Source organism: Thamnophis sirtalis, unplaced genomic scaffold (assembly GCF_051295495.1).
Source record: "Thamnophis sirtalis isolate CommonGarterSnake01/CBP01778 unplaced genomic scaffold, rThaSir2_p1.2 scaffold_6, whole genome shotgun sequence".
NCBI lineage: Eukaryota > Metazoa > Chordata > Lepidosauria > Squamata > Natricidae > Thamnophis > Thamnophis sirtalis.
In genome coordinates, this window is record NW_028261386.1 from 75922602 (window position 1) to 75943755 (window position 21154).

General features: G+C 38.6%; 1 protein-coding gene across 1 annotated transcript in view; it reads left to right on the forward strand.

Annotated features, from left to right (window-relative positions):
• The window catches only part of PRKN (parkin RBR E3 ubiquitin protein ligase), a 785743-nt gene that overhangs the window by 288114 nt on the left and 476475 nt on the right, over positions 1-21154 (forward strand). Inside the window, exon 4 of the mRNA XM_014068674.2 lies at positions 50-168. Coding sequence (XP_013924149.2) covers positions 50-168 — 119 coding nt within the window. The remainder of the gene's footprint in view (positions 1-49; positions 169-21154) is intronic.

Here is a 21154-nt window from a genome sequence, read left to right on the forward strand (position 1 = left end):
GTTGGTGTCTTAATAAATTAAGCGTTTGCATTTTTGTTTGTCTCAACAGAAGCTGCTAAGTACAGCAGTTTTTATGTTTTCTGCAAAAGTTTCTGCCAAGCCGTGAAACCTGGGAAACTCCGGGTTCGTTGCAAAACGTGCAAACAAGGGACACTGACTTTGGCACGGGTAGGTTTACACTTTCTATCTTGTTTGTTGGTTAGTGTTACTAATTGAAATTTGAAATGATAAACTGATTAATACTGCCTATGGAGAAGGTAGCCCCTCATATCTGGAACGGGAATTACATATATTCATAACTGGTAGAAAATGAATATGTTCAACAACATAAAATGGCATGTTGTCCAGTTCGATTACATAAATTGGCCGACATATCAGTTTATGTTATTTGATATATTCATTTTCTACCAGTATATTTTATTGATTTACTCATGGATGAATACGATATTAGAACTTTGTCCATTGTAAACAAGCATCTTTATAATAAGTCTTTGTAGCTTACCCTAGAGAGATATCTCTAGTTACATTATTATTCATGCTCAGTCATATGACAAAGATCTTTTTAAATTCATAAACTCTCTCCTGTTTCTTTAATACCTTCATTTAACCCTGATCATTATTCACTTTCTCCTGTGGTTTTCAAGGTTTGACAATTTTTACCATGCTCTTTTCACACGATGATAATGACATAGTTTTGTTGCAAATTAGTCTGAGCATCCTTTATTTTAAAACAGTATCTTTGGGGAACAGCAGGATATGCATTTTTGAAAAATATATTCAATGTGCTTCCAAGTACATAGTGCATATGTGTGATGCACAAGCCTTTTGTGTAGTGGTTAAGGTGCTGGGATAGAAACCAGGCAACGTTGAGTTCTAGTTATGCCTTAGGCCAAAGATGGCATTCACTTACTTTCCCTACTGGTTCACAAACGTGAGCACGCACGAATCCACGCATGCACTCGGCCTTCCGTGCATGCACTTTGATCGTGTGTGTGGCTTGCACGCATGCACACAGCTTGAAAACATGCCTACATAGGACGGCATAGAGACAGAGCGGGTGGGACACTACCGGTTCGGGCAAACCGGTCCGAACCGGCTGAATACTACCTGTACATTAGGCATGAAAAAGCAGCTGGGTGACTTTGGGCCAGTCACTTTCTCTCAGCACAACTAACAGGGTGGTGATTGTGGGGAAAAATAGGAGGAAGGAATATCAATATGTTTGCTGCCTTGAGTTGTATATAGAAAAAAGGTAGGATAAAAATATCCCTCTCAAAAGTAAGCAGAACTTGTATCTGGCAATGTCCTTAGTGACTTCAGCAGATATAGGCTTCTGTATCATATACGTTTAGAGTATGAACGGAAATTGCAGTTTCAGCACAACTGAAGTTCTTCTACCACTCTATACAATTACAGATAGCAAAATCAGTAGACTTTCATGTTAACACTGCTTCACAAATGAAGCCCTTCTGTGTCCTCCAAGCTAAGTTACCCTGAGATTCTTTGTAGTTTTAAAGGGATAATAGCTTTCTCAAAAGCTTAAACCCCACCCCAGCTTCAGAGAGGATTAGGATTATCCCATTTCTTGATTCCAATTCCATTAATCTTCCTTCTTTGAAGTAACCACATTTTAACTCTTGTCTAACCTTATCGATGGTTAAGAAAAAGCAAGCAAGTTCCCTAAACTAAAGTTCTCCGTAACTTTCGTAGCTTTCTCCATTTATCTTTCTAGCACAAATAATGCTTCATTAAGACTCTGTCAGATTCATATTGACCATTGGCCCTTTGAATTAATTGACTGGAAGCCATCGAAACTCACAAATCGAAAAATCATATTTCAGTTCTGTGCATGGAAGTGGAGCTGCTAGATGCAATTTACATTGATTTTCTGTTTCTTTCATACTTTTCATTGACTGTTTCAACTTTTGTGTATGTTACAGTAATTAGATATTTCCACAACATCTAATACATCAATGGATTTTACTGAAAATTCTGCTATTGGCCTGGTTCTTGTGCTCAGCAATTTTGCAATCAGAATGTAGACTTGATTTCTTTTGAAATTGGCATTTGGTTCCCTTTTTTAAATATTGACAGCAGCGGCAAAAATCCCTCCTGAGAAAGAATATGCTAAGATAATATGTCCCTAACCTGATGCCCTCTGGATGCATTGGGCTACTGAAGGAGCTATATTGACAGACTAAAGAGAATTGAATATAAAAAAGAAAGGCTTTCTTATTTCTGCTTCAGAATTCCAACCTGAATTAGGTGACTTATGCTGGTCACTCCTTCAATTATGCTTTACTGCACCTTGCTAGGTAGTAGTTCCAAACTGATTTAAGAGCTGTGGAGGTGCAGTGGTTAGAATGCAGTATTGCAGCCTATTGACTGCCAGCAGTTCGATCTTGACTGGCTCCAGGTTGACTTAGCCTTCTACGCTTCCCAGGTCAGTAAAATAAGGACTAAGTTTATTGGGAGCCACATAAAGCACTATGACGCTGTATATAAGTCTAAATGCTAGTGCTATATTTGGTTTGTTATGAAAAGTAAAGCAGATCATACCTGATTAGTATAAGAATGGGAGGCCGCCATAAAATCTTAGGGATGTAGGTTAAATTGGAAAATTTTTAAAAAGGTAGACACCATGGAAAATCTCTTTTAAATTTTCCTAGGAAAGCTATGTGGCACATGCATGAAGTCACTAGAGACTAAACTGCTCTTGGAGCAAATTTATTTCATCTTTCCAAACAAATCCCCAGCCTGAGGTCATGTGCTTTGATTTATTTCGTGTTAAAAATCTAGTGCTAATCATCTCATAGCTAGAGATTCTTCCCCAAACTACTGAAGAGTAAACAAAATATTCTTTTATTTTCTCCCCTATTTTTTATTTAACTTATATCAACAGAATATAGCAGTGATGGCGAACCTTTTTTGGCTCGTATGCCAAAAGCGGGGGGAGATCAGGGGGGAGTCATGCATGGGCATGCCACACCCATAATCTATGCGCACAACCACAGCACATGTGGACGTATGAACAGCACTCCTCCCCATTTTGGTGTGCTTTTTTTGCCCTCCCCAGGCTCCTGAGGCATTATAGGAGCCTGGGGAGGGCAAAAACAACCTCTCCCTCCCCCCCGGAGGCCCTCCAGAGGCTTCAGGAGCATCCCTAAAGCCTCCGGATTGCGAAAAACCAGCCCTACGGGCAAACCAGACATTTGGGAATACACTTATGGTTTGCTTGTAGGGCCGGTTTTAGCCCTCCGGAGCCTTTAAGGGCCTCCAGGAGGCTTCCCTGAAGTCACTTCCGGGTTGCCTTAGGGCTGGTTTTAGCCCTCCGGAGCCAGCTGACAGGGCAAGCCTCACGTGCCTGATAAATGGCTCTGCATGAAACTTGTGGCACGCGCGCCATAGGTTTATCATCATGGAAATATAGCATAGGAGTCTGTTTCCAATATCTGGATTAAATCCAGTTTTGGATAATATCTCTGAACAGGTAAAGATGTTTTTCCTCTTTCCTGAATTACTGGATACTTCTTTTTCTTGTCCTGTTTGGCATCTTTCAAAAGTTTCCTCTGAGCACATCTGAAAGAGGATTGTCATTATAATTCTGGGGCCGTTTTTCTTTTCTTTCTTCCTATCCATTTATTTTACCACCCAGCAAAAGTCCATTTTATGTCATTAACTTGGATGACAGAGTATTTTACATAACGTTTGATTTATAGGTCTCATTCTCCTGCCCCAGTAATGATTCTCTGTGAAGTAAAAAAAAAAAAAAAGCCAATTCAGAAAGTAAAAGAGTGAAACCCCAATTCTTCCATTTCTTTTTTATAATATTTGGCTGTTCTGTCCTTGGTAACTATAGTGCTTGCTTACGAAATCTTTGCTTCCTTTTTATATCAGAGAAGCAATAAAACACAGATAAGTTGATACAGCTGAAAAACTAGTGTTATGCCCTCCGCTACATGTTTCTTGCGGAAAGTAACTTTTAAAATGTTTGCTTACACTTCATCAGTAGCAGAGCAAAGTATAAGGTAGTTTTTGTTTTAGTGAAACCCTTTAGTGAAACCTGGCATTAAAAACAAATTAGCATTAACTTTATTAAGGAAGTTAATTCTTTGGGTTAGTGAACTAGAAATAGATAACTTAATTGAACTAAATTTTGTGAAAGCTGCTTCTCTCTGGCAAGAAGATTGACATTGGGAATATTCATAACATAGCCTTAGATTAATCCTTCAACTCATGCTAATTTGTAATATTATTTTTTTAGGTTATGTTAGGAGTAAATCCGACATTTACAGAGTTCTTTTCTTCTCCTTTAATGAGAAAAAAATGTCCATTATATTAAAGGCTGCATTTTATGAATAGTTCACAACCTACTTATGTTAGATATATTTATTCTGAATTGGATATAATGATCAGGAAATAATATTAGCAACATATTGAGGTGTTTTTTTTTCAGACGAACCTGATTATCTTAATAAATATTGCTGGCTTATATGTTGCCAAACATGCAACATGTTTTCAAATATGTAAAGTAGTTATAGGAAATGTGCTTCATTTTGTATTCTCAAAGTTGTTTGATAATTTGCAACACTGCAATATTAAATATCTCACTGTAAAATATAATTTAATTATAATTCTCACCACTATGCTTTCTTAAAAATCCAAAACTGGTCTGATATTATTTGTCCTGGTTTTCCATTTTTAAATCAATACCTGATTTAGGATGGGAAATAATGATATAAAGCCAGCCTTCTCAATATATTTATGCTGATGTGCATATACTTGCTCCAGTATAGATATTAGTGTAATTATGTGGTTGGAGGGTGTTTTTTTTTTAATTCTCTGAATATACATAATAAATGTGCAAAGTGAAGAAAAACACTAATATGTTTATATACAAAACCCAGACATGAAATCTTGATAACACATGTGTTGTGGCCCAGAGTTTGGTGGAGCTGCCACCAGATTCTGACAGCGAGGGGCCCTATGAGTCGGCTCTGGGGGATGTGGAGGACCCTGGACAGGGTTCCGACTCCGAGCAGGGCACAGAGAGGCTGGTTGGCCACCAGGAGGCACCTGAGCCTTGGACCAGTGGGGAGGAGACAAGGGAGTGTCATCCGGATGTCATGCATTGGAATAGTGGGGAGGAGCCAAGGGAATTGTTCCTGGATGCTTGGCACCGAAGAGCTAATAGGCGTAAGGAACAGTTGCGCAGTTACAGGAGATAATTGCACTCAGCTAGTGGTAATTAGGCTCCTCTCAAGACTATAAAAGGAATGATTGTGCACACGCCCTTTTGCAGGAGTCAACGTATTCACTTGAGCTGGAGAACTCTTGGGGCTAGCTTGGTAGGCTGGATTGCTGCCAAGGTTAGTCTGTGCTGGATTGCTGCCAACGTATTGTCTGTGCTGGATTGCTGGCAACATCTTGTCTGTGCTGGCTTGCTGCCAAGGTCCTGTCTGTGTGTCAATAAATCCTTGCAGTATCTTTGTTTCGGCATGCTTTGGTGTAGGACGAGGGGGGTCAGAACACATAAGTAAAAAGAAATTTAAGGAATAATTTTCACAGCCATTTTCACTGAGTTCAATGGCATATACTTCCTAGTAGCATGAGCAACTTGAGACCACAGCATTAATGGGGCCATGACCCTCCTTTCTGTGGTTCCTGGAGCCTTTTCCAATCAGAGTTGCCAAAAATAGTGTCACATTTTCATTCTATTCTGATTCAAGAAATACACGAAAAAGCAAAAAGTGTATGCTAAAATAGATTCAAGGTATGTTAAAAACAGGGATGGGTTCTGAAGTCTTCTACTGCCGGTTCACTCAGGAACGCGCTTTGGGCATGTGCACATGCACAGTAGGTTAAAAAAATGCTTCTGCACATGTGCAGAAGCAAAAAAACAAGATGGTGGCACCTATGGTGCCACCGATAGAACCGGTTCAGGGGCGTAGGTGGCCGAGTTACTACCTACTCAGCCGAACCAGTCCGAACTGGTAGGAACTCACCTTTGGTTAAAAACCAACTGCTAAATTGGAAGTGAATCAGAAATTCTTAATCTACATTAATCTACCACCTACATGTTTTATTTGCCCAGCTCACTTTGCAATAATGTCCAATACACATTGTTCAAATGTTGCATTGTATGCGCTATGGCCTTAAAAAAAACTGCAACTGTTTTTTTTTTAAGTCTGGTACAGACAACTCCATTGGTAATCAACACACCCATAAAGTAAAACACCACATGACTATGCTCAACTTATGGCATTGGTTCTAACTGTGGTCATTAAGTGACTAAGCAGGGTCACATGACTGCAACTTGCGATTTCCTGCCAGTTTCCCAAATGACTTTCCTTGTGAGAAGTCAGCCATGAAAGTGTCAAATGACAATCGGGTAACTGCAGAATGCTGCGAAAAGTCACAAGTGTGAGGACCAGCTCTAAATCTTCCTTTCCTGCCCTGTCAAAGTTGAATAGTTGCTGAACAAGTAGTTGGTAAGCAAGGACTACCTGTAATGTGGCTGGTACTCTAAATGGAAATAAACAATATTTTAAAGTTTTAATTAAGTCTGAAAAATGTATTTGGGCCACTATTTGAAAGGGACTAAATGATTACTTAAGTTTTTCATCAAATGTGGGATGTAACCTGCCCACTCCAAATGTTTCCTTTTCACCACAATGCGGATGGGCTGCATGTAGCAAGATATACATAAAATCCTATAAACCCAAAAATGCCAGAAAGATGCTTTGCCTGTCATTCTCATTAAAGTGTGAAAAGCATCTGTTGGAATAGATTAACATGTTCTTTGGCATGATTGTTGTCTTGTTTGAGTGGGTTTGATGACTCCTTTCACATTAGATATGGCAGCCAAAGGATTTTAAAATAATAATAACCAAAACTACTTGTTATCATAGTAGAAGCATTGTACACCATAGAATGCTGGGTCAAGTTAAAACCAACCAATGAGTTAATGAAGACACTAGATTCTGGAGCATACCATTTCTGCAACATCTTACTCATTTTTTTAAATTTGTGTCTTACAAAGAGGCTTTGATACATACTTTTCCAGACACTTATAATCCCAAATGGCAGACTAGGACAGAAGCATCTTATTGTGTCATTTGAGAATTCAATAAACTTTTTTCTGGTCCAACAGGACAGTTTCAATATTATTGTATTGTTTGATAGCTGGTGACAATTTAATCCGTTGCGGGTGAGTTACTGCTGCAGGAAGGAAGCTAGAAAGACTTGAGGAGGCATTCCGTATAGACCTTGCTTCTCTATTTCTGAGATGAGACTTTAAAAGAGTAAGTTGAAGAAGTTCCCAGCTCTTGCAAAATTAAACTTAGTTTTAATTACTTAGCCCTCCAACTTTCCATCTAAGATTCAGAAGGCTAAACAGACCCAATGCTTCAATTCAGCAAAGAGGCAGAGTTCCAGCAAGCTCTCCAAATAAGCTGTTCTTTGTTTCTGAGGTCAAATCTTTCCTATCTTCACATTCTCCATTCTCATGCTTCCTCCAGACTGTATCTTCACTGCCTGAATATACAGACTTATACCCTGGGGTCATGATAGATAACAGCAATATAATTAGCAAAGCAAGTTAAGAAAAGGATATGATCTCAGTGCGTAATGTGTGAGAAACCTGCTGAAAATTACTATAAGCATCACTATGATTATCATTTTGATGGTATCTGAAATTATGCTATTAATAGTGTGATAGCAGTATAATTGCTATGCAATGTTATCTTTGGCATTCAAGATATTTCCTGGCATTGTGGAAGGCCAAGAAGCATATTCAGCAATATTTAATGAGTATTTCGGTTGTTTTTAAAGTCACCTTGAGACAATGTCTGGTATGGAGGGACTGTTTTAAAAACCAACTAAACACATTTGTGTTTGTTCTTGGAAGGATGATTTTCACTTTGTTAAAGAGTCTGTAAAATATACATTACAGCTTGTTTTCCTAATTCTATTTTTGGGGATTTAAAGAAGACTCTGTGGAAAATTCGTAACTTAATAATAAAACAATGAGACAATCAAAATTACTAACCATAAAACTGTTGATTGCAGAAAATAGACAACAATGGATATATTCACTGATTGCAACTATTTCCAGAAAAGAAAGTTTCAACTAAATATATTTAGCAAGAATTGAGTTTTACACACACACACACAGAGAAGGGGGGGGGAGAACAGGAGCCAAAAGAGACCAAGAAAACCAATAATTCATGATGAAATATAAAGTTAGGAGAAAAAAGAAAGCAAATGTCTACAGATCTCTTAACAAGGACCTTCAATTCCTTAATTCTTAATCTCATCAAAAGATTCACAGTCTACTTGTTGACACAATAAGAGTCCAAAGTTCTCATGTCCTATCCTAACCATGTTGCATTTCTTTTTTGTATACCCTTTTTTCAATTCCCACCTGTGCTTTCTCTCCCTCTCTCCTTCTTAGAATCAGAGATAATCCATTATGGAATTTCAGTGCAGCATCCAGAATGTCTTTGGCAGTTAACTATTAAATAGATATTTTGCTCATTCTTTCTAATTATAACAAAAGTGCTTGGTCACTCATCTCTAACTTACAAGGTCACTGCTTTATTTACATATGATATAAAATATGTATGCTGCATTCCTATTGTGTGGGTGTGTCATCCATTCAACAACACCAATGAACTTTCCTTTGAGACTTGAGACAAGAGAATACATCAGAATAAAAAGGGCTGTCTCCACAACCACAACTTTTGCAATGAGACCATCAATGCTGCTGCCTGCACACATTTGTGAGTTTGGGGGAGTTCTAGACTGGTAGGTTTCCTGTTCTCCTTTCTTCTTTTTCCCTGCATCAGCATCCATTGGTTCTCAAATGTCACTGGGTATAGACATCATAACATTGCAAACTGTTTTAAAAAAATAAAAAAAAAATATTTGAGGCTTGGTTTTAAATGCACCTATCTCAGAAATCTTGAGGCAAAAGTACTAACAGTATCAGACTGAGACATCCACCGGAGAAAGCTAAAAGGAGGCAGAAAAATCTGGTGCTCTCAACACCGCTGTGATTCCCACATTCTGTGTCCCTGATCAGGAATTCCAAACCTGTTCAGGAAGTACATACTCACTTCCATTGGCCTGTCATTTTAAAAAAATGTCTGAAGCTGTATTTACCAATGAATCTTTAGGCAAAACAGATGTAAGGAGCAGAAGGAATAACTCTGAGGAACAGGAGGAAGAGCGCTATCAAGAAAATGGTTAGACAAAAGAAATCTACTTTGGGCCAGAACTGTAAAATGAGAAAACATCTAATACAAAACCCTGAAATCTCATGAAGATAAGTTTCAGAGGAATACAAGGAACATTCACACATACAAGATTCTGTTACTAAAACCTGGTTTCCTAATCTTGTAATTGCCTGGTTTTCCTCCCTTCCCTCCTTCGTTAAGATTTTAACCTACGTACATTCCACCAGTGCTGATCTTGCAGGAAAGTCTTCCTTTGAAATGTAGTCCAGCATCATCTAACTGCAGAAGGACATGAGGGTGGATTCAACCTTCACTCAGAAAACCTACTCCATCCACAGACAGAGCTTAGTCAAGTTGTGTACTTGGTTTGAAAAGGAAAACCATTTCCTTTGATTTAAAATTCACTGTTCTACGTAACATGTTCCACCAATCTTTGCTATTTGAAGGAGACACTTCTTAGGTTGATCAGTTAGCCTGTTCATTTGAGAAAGACGGTGGCTGCTGTGGATTCTGGTTTCCCTTGCAACCCAAACGGGGAAACAAACTAGCTAGCGAGATATTCCATATTAACCTACAATCAAATTTAAAAATTATCCAAAGCCAAAATTGAAAGCAAATAAAAAGTACTTAAGCATTTTAATTTAAAGGGGTTAGCCGTGAGATGGAGGAAAATATTTTCCTAGGCGCTATACTCTTTGGCTCTTATTTAAAAAGAAAGCAGGAACTCCTTCACTTAATAGATTCCTAGATCTTGTCTTGGTATTGAACTTTTCAGTTTTATTCAGCTTGGAGTGTGCTTAGAAAGAAAGAGATGAGAGAAGTTACTTCCTGCAGTCTCCTTTGAAACTATTGGTTTTGACTGGTTTCTCAAGTTTTTTCATTCCTATAGGGCTACTTCTTTTGAAGGAGACTAAAATTAGAGATAAAAGCTGGTGAGCTGCAATAAATCAGATAGTGGGAGCATTATAACAGGGAGAACTAAGGAAGAGACTCCAGCAAAGCTGGCTTCAAGAGGTCCTTTCAATTTCTGCTAACATCAGAAATTTCTGCTTCCTTCCAGTTTCCCTAGAGCAAGCCCCACCAAAGTTGTTTGGAGAAGAGCAATCAGCCTGAAGAAGCATGCTCTAAATCTTATCTTCCAGCTTATCCAGAGGCGATCAAGCTGGGGGGAAAATATCCTACTCTCTTTCCCTGCTCCTTTTCCCTTCTTGCCAATTATAACTAAGAGACACTGCCCAAATTCCTTTGACAACTTTTGTCAGACCCCAATCATTTCCTTCCATATTTTAATATGGAATGAACAAAATTGTTATGCAGGAGTTGGGTTTGCTTAGTTGGGACAGTGACTCTCTTTACACCAATCAGTGGGTCAATTTTAAAAAGGGCTCTTGTCAGGTTTCCAAGTAACATATCCACAGCAAGGAAGACTCCGAGGCAGGTAGATTCCTCAAATAATAAATTTATTGGATATGCCATATTGGTATAGGCTGGTAAAAACCAACTCTAAACGTTTCCATGGTTTTCACCTAATTAAAAGTAAAAGTTTTCCACTTTCTCAAAACAATCAGTCATATTATCTCATCAGGGTACAGTCCAGTTGCTAAGAGACCTCAGTCCCCTCCTTCCAAGCACCTGCTGAAATGTTCTCGGTCCCCAGGAAAAAGTATTTTGTTTTCGCTACAAACCCCAGCAATCTCAACTCTCCCCTCCCTATCTCTTACCTCCAATTGTGGCAGCCCCAAAGCCCTCAAAATGGCCTAAGTCAAGTTAACTTCAGGGTTGACAGCTCTATCCAGGGATGAAATTCAGCAGTTTCTGACTGGTTCTGGAGAACCGGTAGCGTAAGTTGTGAGTAGCTCGAAAAACTGGCAGATACTACCTCTGCTTGGCCCCACAGTAGGGTGGGAATGGATATTTTGCAATATCTTCCCCTCAGGAGTGGAGAGGAAATGGAGATTTTGCAGTATCCTTCTCCTGCCACACCCACCAAGCCACGCTCACAGAACCGTTAGTAAAAAAAAAATGAATTTCACCACTGCTCTATCCATACAAAAAAGGAGAGAGAAGATCCATAAAGATTATGATGGTAAAACTGGGGTTCTTCCCTTCCACCCCAGAAGCAAAAGAACAATGAAGAACAGGTACAGAATCTGGTGACTAGGGATTCCATAGCAAATCTTGCAGTCCAGATCAAGCCAACAGATCACCAGTCTGTGGATGCTCTTCCTCTGAATATGCTCTGAATATACTGAAATAGCAAGGGAAAAATTAATCAGAATACCGTAGGCTGCCTTCAGTTGGGGGCTCCATTGTGTTGGAGTTCTGAGTCCAATTCTGGAATTATTTGTTCTCTTTTCTTAGAGGTCCTGTTTCATTTCTTGCCATGCTTTTGCTTCCATCTCTAAAGCAGCTCATTTGCTCCTACAGGTTATCATAAACCACAGCTTGCCTAATCAGCTGATTTCTGAGTAAGGCCGACGATTCATAGCACAATTCTGGAAAGATCTATGTCATTCTTATCCCCAGAATGTCAGTTTCAGGCTATCATATATATCTGATGTCTTATGCATTCCAGCTTTCCCATGTTCCATTTCCTTCAGGATTTTCAGCCACCTCAAAGCCTCCTCAAGAATCAGTTGGATTATACCAAAGCAGCCTACAACTATATTGAGGACTATCACCATTAAGTAGGTGATCATGTCTGCTTTCTATCAGAGTTTTATTTTCCTTCTTCAATCAACCATCTTGGAAAATAGATTTCCAGTTTATCAGATATTTCTTTTTTATGTGCAGTTTCCAGCCATTCTGAAATGGATTTTTCTCCTAGTCCTGGAAAACTCCTTGCGTACCTCTACCCATCTTATTTAACCAAGGAAATTCACCCTGGAGCATATATTGCACTCTTGGCATGGCAAAGGCCAAATAGAATATTTTATTTTCTTTTTTTTCTTTTTTTTCCTGGCAGAGCTTGTTTTCCTCCCAACAATTTGGCTGACGTTCCATCGCTCAGGCTGGGGGGTCAAAATTTATACCCCTCAGACAGGGTCCGCAACTTGGGAGTCCTCCTGGACCCACAGCTGAGTTTCGACCACCACTTATCAGCTGTGACCAGGGGGGCATTTGCCCAGGTTCGCCTGGTGCGCCAGTTGCGGCCCTACCTGAACCGGGAGGCCCTCACAACAGTCACTCGAGCCCTTGTGATCTCTAGGCTGGAATACTGCAATGTGCTCTACATGGGGCTGCCCTTGAAGAGCATCCAGCGACTTCAGCTAGTCCAAAATGCAGCCGCGCGAGTGATTGTGGGTGCACCACGGTTCGCCCACATAACACCGATCCTCCGTGAGCTGCGTTGGCTACCTGTTGGTCTCCGGGTGCACTTCAAGGTCCTTCTTACCATCTATAAAGCGCTCCATGGTAGTGGATCTGGCTATTTGAGAGACCGCCTTCTGCCGATTACCTCCCTCCGTCCCATCAGATCGCATAGAGTAGGCCTCCTCCGAATTCCATCCGCCAGTCAGTGCCGACTGGCAACTACGCGGAGGAGAGCCTTCTCAGTTGCAGCTCCGACGCTATGGAACAATCTCCCCGTGGATATCCGCACCCTCACCACCGTCCAGGCCTTCCGCACAGCCCTCAAGATCAGGCTATCCCGTCAGGCCTGGGGATAAGACTTTACTCTCGCCCCTCCTGAATGTTGAATGAATGTTGGGTTTTTTATTGCTAATTATTTCTATTCACATTTTCTTTTTGCGTTTTGTCCCGCACTCCCCTCCCCTATTATTGTAAGCCGCCCTGAGTCCCCTCAGGGAAAAGGGCGGCCTATAAATGCTTAATAAAATGGAAAAAAAAATGGATGCTGAACGTCTTGGGAAAAGGCAGATACTGTTTATGTACCCTGTGAATCCGGGTGCAATTCAAGGTTGAGTCTTATCTTTAAAGCTCTTCATGGCATGGGTCCAAGATACTTGAGGAACCATCTGACTCCTTACCCACGCTGGCAAAGGAGACACGCATTGGGCCTCATTGGTCAAAAAAATTCTGGGTGGCTGGGTGCAGGAGATGGCTCCTCCCCTTTGGAAGATCTTACCCTCTGAGGTGAGGTGGGCTTCCATACTTCTGTCCTTCTACAAGAACCTGATTCTACCTGGCCTGTGGCCCTAAAAAAGGGACTTCACGCTGGAAGGGGTTGTTGAATTAAGAGGCAATCCCATCTCCCCCTCTCCCACCCCCCCTCGTGCATCCTGTTCCCACCCTCTACATCTTTCACTATATCTTAATTAGGATTTCTATTTTTATCCTTTTAAAGATATTTATTTGTTAGGTGTTTTTTTAATGTTTTAATGCTGGAAGTTTCCCAGAGTTGTTAACTATGAGATGGGCAGCAAATACATTCAATAAATAAATAAACGTAAATAAACAACGAAAATAGTTGCATGTCTAACAAAAGCTATAGATAGAATGTTTTACCTGAAGATTGTACAAATTTCAGAGGGGTGTGTGTGTGTGTGTGTGTGTGTTAGGCATTAAAATTATATCTTAAACCTTTCCTGAAAGAGGTTCAAAATTCTCCATCCTTCTTGAGAACTGCTGTAGCAGAAGAAGAGAAGAGAAAAATAAAATAAATCAGATAGACTGAATAAAATAAATGTAAAAATGCAAAAAGAATAATATATATTTCCCCTCTTGAAAGTCTGAAATGCTACCAAAATATGTGCTGTGTATTCCTATTGTTTCATTTTATTGACAGTAAACTAAAAAGTCTTCACTGGCTTGTGCTAAGAGAGTAAATAAGAACTGTTTATATTGATTCCCTGTAAGATAGCATGCTGAGATGAAAGACAGATGCTTCAACTAGAAAAACACAACTCATTATCTTGGTACTGGAGCATATAATTTGTTGGCTACCACAAGTATGCAGAAATTTAACAAAAGTGTTTTCCCCATCATTTTCCATGTCCAATAATTATTTTTTCCCCCAAAGATCAAAGTGCTGGATGAGAGAGTAGTTCATGCTACCAACAAAGGGTCCACTAGAATTCTTACACTGATAAGGTGACACACAAGCTCTCCTTCCTGAGGATCTTCTTTCAAATTCCTGACCCGTCTGGAACATACTGTATATGTATCTTTTCACCTACTAAAGTATCACTTCAAGGAAATCAAGATTGTCATTTATATATGTATGTATATCTCTCTACTATGAATTCTTAATGTTCAGCTGTCACCACAGCTTCATTCATTCAATTTTTAAAGCCATCCAACTCTGCAGTGACACTGGGTGGCACACAGATTAAAAACAAGACCACAGTATATCAAAAGCAAAATTACGCTGTCCAGTCTCACTTGTTTTGTGAGGTATGTGCTATATAGAATAATAGAGTTGGAAGGGACCTTGGAGATCTTCTAGTCCAATCCCCTGCTTAGGCAGAAAACCCTATACCACTTCAGACAAATGGTTATCCAATCTCTTCTTTAAAACTTCCAGTGTTGGAGCATTCACAACTTCTGAAGGCAAATTGTTCCACTGATTAATTGTTTTAACTGTCAGGAAATTTCTCCTTAGTTCTAGGTTGCTTCTTGATTAGTTTCCACCCATTGCTTCTTGTCCTATCCTCAGGTGCTTTGAAGAATAGCTTGAGTCCCTCTTCTTTGTGGCAACCCCTGAGATATTGGAACATTGCTATAATATAAACTTGAACATTAATAAATTAATAAAAGTTGCAGTGGCAGGAACAAATATTCTCCATTAACATGCCAAACATAATTCAATCCAGGGGTACCCACTTCCCAACTTAGCTAAGAGCCTGGGGAGAAAAGTCAGATGCTCATGTAATGGATAGCAATGTTGGGGCTCTCTCAAGCTCCAAGAAAATGCTACGTATTTCAAAAGTCAGATGCCATTACAAAAAGGCACCCTTCCTAGGCCTCATTAGATGTCACCCTGGGCAAATGGGACTCAGAATCCACTCTGTCAAACTTTATGGGATAGAAAGAAATAATGGGTGAAAGGTAGATCACTTGACAGAAGCATTCTTTATGCCATAAAAAGCTTCATAGGTGACAACTAACATGAATTGCACTTGCTGGTAGCCAACACAATGTCTTGTGGTCCGCTGCCGGCCCGCGAGGAGGTAGGGGAGGAACATGGGCCAGTCCTGCAGGTTCAGGAAAGGTCAGACGAGGGCTCTGCGTCGGAAGCAGAGAGGGGGTTAGACAACAGTGAGGCAGAAGAACAGCTGAAGCCTGTTCCCGGTGTGCACATGCACAGAGTTACCAGAAGACAAGAACAACTAAGAAAGCAAAGCTACACCTTGGAGTGATTGGCCCGTCCCACATTCCTATGGGAAGGGGAACGAACAGGGAGTTAATTTTTGCAGGAAACAATCATTCTTTCAGTCCAGAAAGTTCTGTTTGTGATTATAAGAGACTCTGTGCCATGTTTTGCTTTGCCATGTGTTTGGAAACTAAACGAGATAAGGTATGTGTGGTTAAACGTTCCTCTGAAAGACTGTTTGCTAAAGCCTTGCTGACTGTGAATGAAAGGAATTCACAGTCATGTAAATAAAAGAGGTTTTGTTGGGACCAAGATTTTGCTCCTTGCTTTCTAAAGGAAGCCTGGGTCAGAACACAACTTGCATAGCAGAGATGTTATGTTGGTGTACACCATAAATGGCTCATTCAACTGCATTCTTGATCTGCAGTAGGTTCTGAGTAATTTTCAAGGGTAGCTTCATATATTGTAGTAATCCATATACAAGATGACTAAAATGTGAGCATTTATGAGAAAGGACACCTAGTTCAGGAAATTATGCATTTGGCAGACAAGATACATTTGTCCAAATTTGTTCTTTGCTTGGGAGCTGTGATTCTAGAAAGACTATTAAATTGTGTGTTAGTTCTTTCTAGGGATGCACAGCCCTATTCAGAAGCAAGAATAGACAATTCCCAGCACCAGAAGAGCCAAGAACCTACAGTTGCTCTTGTCAGGATTGAGGCTAAACATGTTCACTTTTCCAGACTCAGCAAGCTCTAGGCACTAGGATAAGAATTTGGCAGCATCTCTTGATTTAACAGTGGTCAAGCTATAGAACTAAGAATCATCTGAAAGCAGATGGTGCCTAAACCTATCTTGATAGGTGTCCTCATTCCATGACTTCCTGCAACTCCTAAATTGAAGGATCCCAGAGCCTTAGAGCTTTGTGGCTCCTGACAAACCAGAGGTTTTGGGCTTGACTTTTCACAGTTTGTCATCTGATTGGAAGAAAGGAGGACAACCATGATAGTGCTCTGCTTCCTACTCCCAAAACTCATATTCAGTCCAAGCTTAATCTTCCTGGTAATTTATAGAATGATACAAATTACTGTATTTTTCAGAGTATGAGACCCTCCGAAGTGTAAGACTCACCTAGATTTTGGGGAGGAAAACAAGTGAAAAATATCTGCAAACAGTACAGAGAATATACACTGTTTGTAGTGTTATATTTCAGACTATGCTATGTTAAAATTGATGTGCTTTCTGGAAGTATAGTTATTCTCTGCTATTTAAAAGAATAACACTTTTTAAAACAATAGCATGGGGCCTCTTCAGATCAAGCATTTATTTTAAAAAGCTTCTTCATTTTGTTAAGTTGTCTAGAATAATAATAAATCAGTTTGTGTAATAATGTCACTGTCATAATTGACATAAAGTGATGTAAATGATGTAATTTGTATTGTTTTCATGTCATTACACAAATGATGTTTGTTCTTGCAATGACATACTTTTTTTCTATGAAAACTTTTTATTTTCCATTTTCATAACATATAATCACATGTATACTATTACATAGCCAATATTGTGTTGTATTGTTAAATATTTACATCAATTCATCTTACCATCAGCTCCCCCCCCAAAAAAAAACAATTATAGGCTCTTCTGCTCTCCATACACCATATTTGTGCCTTATCCAACACTTTCTTCTCCCTCTCTCCTTCCCCTCCCTACCTCCTTTCTTCCCTCCATCACCCCTTTCTACTCTACTTCCCCTTCCTTTCTCCTTCTTCTCTCTCACCTTTCCACTCCTCCTTATTCTCCTCGTCTTCCCCCACTGCCCTCTCTCCTACCCCTCTGTTCCTACCTTACTTCTCTCCTCTGCTTCCCACTCTTCCTCTCATTCACTTTGTGTATTTCAGCTTCTGAGCAAGCTCCATTTTGTGTTGATGGTATTTAAAATTCGATTTCAATATACATAACATATCTTGCTCCTTATTTGTTTAAAAAAAATAAAACAAAACAGTATACATGTATAATCATAGTGCTTTTAAACCCAACTCCCCCCCCAAGCCTAATTTGGTTACAAATATTTACTCCCCTCCCCCCCCACCCTCTCCCCCTGAGCCCCCTCCCTCCCCCCCAACTTCCCAGAACCAATACAAGGTATAAGTCTTTAACAAAAACAGTCTAAAATATATTTAGAAAGAAAATAAAAAGTTAATAATGTCTTTCAATTGAGCTTTAGCTCCTCCTTGCTAGGCTAACCCTAGACAGCTTATATCATTCCTGGTCTTAATCATAAGCTATCTGAAATTTCTTAGTCCCATATTTATTTTGAATATAATCAATCCATTTTTTCCAGTCTCATTTATATCTCTCGTTTAAATGATCCTTAAGATATGCAGATATTTTAGCCATCTCAGCTAGGTTTGTTACTTTCAATGTCCATTCTTGGATAGTAGGCAAATCTTCCTTCTTCCAGTATTACGCCACCAACAATCTAGCTGCAGTTATTAAGTGCAAAATCAAATTGATCTCTACAACTGTACAATCAGTAATTATACCTAACAAAAATAACTGAGGGGTAAACTTGAATCCTTTTTTTAAGAACATTTTGCATAATCCACCATATTTTTATCCAAAATGCCTTAACCTTTTTGCAAGTCCACCATATGTGAAAATATGTAGCATCCACAAAATCACATCTCCAGCGTTTAGGTTGTAAATTCGGATACATAGAAGCCAACTTTTTAGGATCTAAATGCCATCTATAAAACGTTTTCTCTCAAGTTTTGGACTTTTGTAAATTTTACATTTCTTACCCGGATCCTTTCCCATGTATCCAACATTATTGGTTCTTCAATATTTTGAGCCCACTTTATCATACAGTCTTTAACTAATTCTGTTTCCGAGTCCATTTCTATTAGTACATTGTATAATCTCATTATATGCATTGGACTTTGATCTCTAATTTGTTTGAGTGAATTATCCTCGACTTGCATGAAGCCACTTTTTGGATCTATTTTCCATCTGGTCTGTAACTGCCCGTACTGAAACCATGTTTGAATTACCTTTTCCTCTTTTAATACATCCAAGAGTTTTAATTGTATTACACCTCTTTCTAAGGTAAGAAGCTGTCTGTAAGTGGTTACATCCTGTTTTTGTATTATGTTCATGTTTTTTATTGCGTGTCTGGGAATTGCCCACATGGGTATCTTATTATTTAGTTTGTATTGATATTTTTTCTAGACGCGCAGTAGAGCATTCCTTAAAATATGACTTTTGAAATTCTTGTCAACCTTTTTGTTATATAGCAGGTAAGCATGCCAACCATATACCACATCATGCCCCTCAATATTAAGTATTCAATCATCCGTTAAGTTAATCCAGTCACTAATTACAGATAAAACTACTGCATCGTAATATAGTTTTAAATTGGGTAATTTAGTTTTTTAGTTTTACTCTTGGCTTCTTCCCTGCCCATACAAATTTATTAATGCCCTTCTGCCATTCTAGCAAGCTCATATCTTTTTTGAGTATTGGTAACATTTGAAAAAGAAATAAAAATTTAGGTAAAATATTCATTTTTACTGCTGTTATTCTTCCCAATAAAGATAACTGTAATTTCTCCCATTTTTTCATCTGTCTGTATAGTATGCCATAGTGGTTCATAATTATACTTATATAACTTCCCATTTGAGATTGAGATATAAATTCCTAAATTCTTGACCTTTTTAACTATTTCACATCCTGTCATTCCTTCTAGTTCTTCCCTTTGTTTAGTGTTCATATTTGTGGCTAGTATCTTTGTTTTCCCTAAGTTTATTTTAAATCTTGACTCTTGACCATATTGATTAATCATGTTCATTAAAACCTTACTAGATTCCTGTGGTTGAGTTAATGTTATAACCAAATCATCCGCAAAAGCACGTACTCTATATTCTTGCTGCCTAATCTTAATTCCCCGTAAATCCTCTGAACCCCATATTTTATTCAACAATAATTCCAAAGTTATGATAAACAATAATGGGGACAAGGGACAACCTTGCCTTGTACCTTTTTCAGTTTGAAATGAAGCTGTTAAACTTCCATTAACTATAATTTGAGCTGTTTGTTGCTGATATATTGCTTTAATTGATTGTAAAAAGTGCTCTCCTATTTGCATTTTTTGCAGTATTTTCAGCAGGAATTGCCAATTCACTCGATCAAAGGCTTTCTCAGCATCTAAAAATATAAGTGCAGCAGGGATTTGGTTATTCTTTCCCAAATATTCTAATATGTTAACAATTAGTCTTACATTGCTTCTCATTTGTCTCCCTTGAATAAAACCTGTTTGATCATGATGAATCAATTGCTGGATAACCAACATTAACCTATTCGCTAGAATTTTGGTAAATATTTTATAATCTACATTGAGTAATGATATAAGTCTATAATTTTTTGATTGAGTAAGATCTTGATCTTCTTTAGGTATCAGGGATATGAAAGCTGTCTTCCAAGATGGGGGTACCTTCCCTTCCACTTGAATCTTATTAAATAATTCCTTAAGAGGTTCTACCATTTCTAATTGTAGATTTTTGTAATAAACCGCCGTCAAGCCATCTGTACCCGGTGCTTTTCCTGCCTTTAACTGTCTAATTACCTGTAGAATTTCCCCCGAAGTTATTGGTTGGTTCAATCTTTCCCTCTGCTCATCTTTAACTATGGGTATTTTTTCTTTGTCCAGGTATCTATCTGTATCTAGGCTTTGAATTTTATCACTCTTGTACAATCCTATAAAGAATTCACGAAAGACCTTTTGAATCTCATCCTGTTGATACACTTCCTTCCCTTTATAATGTAATTTCAGTACATTATGAGATCTCTATTTTTTCCTAATCAGATATGCTAACCATCTACCAGATTTATTTGCATTACAGAAAGTGTTATGTTTTGCATATAGCAGATTGGTAGCTACCTGGTCTGAAATCAGCATATTAAATTGGTCTTTTAATAAAGTAATTGCTTCTTTAATCTTTTTATCTCCTGGTTTTAAAATTAACTCCTGCTCTTTCTTCCTAATTTCATCTTCAAGTTCGATTCGCTATTCCCCCTGTTTAGTCTATGTAATCTATTTAGATTTATCAAAACTCCTCTCATATACGCTTTACTTGCATTCCATACTATTTCATAGATGTACCCTTGTTCATATTAAAAAGAAAGTATTCTCTTAACAATTTTTTACATTCATTAATATTTTTCTCATATCTAAATATATTTTCATTCAATCTCCAAGTCCTTCTTGCTTGCATCCCAACTCCCAACTCCATCCAAACTGGATTATGATCTGATAAAACTCTGGAACATATCTTTGTCTTCTTTACCCTAGAAAGCAAATCATTGGTAGTTAGTATACTAAAGTCAATCCTGGAAAAGAATTGGTGTCTATCAGAAAAGAAGGTAAAGTCGTATTCTTCTGCATTCCTTTCTCACCAAATATCTCTCCGTTCGAAATCATCAATCATGTCGAAAAAGGACTTAGGTAGTTTCGCTCGCATTTGAATATTTTGCCGAAAAGCCTTCTTGTCTTTCTTAGTATCAATAACACCGTTCCAGTCACCCAATAATATGCAGGATCTATAATCCCAATGTACTAATTTAGCATGGAGCTTTTTATAAAATT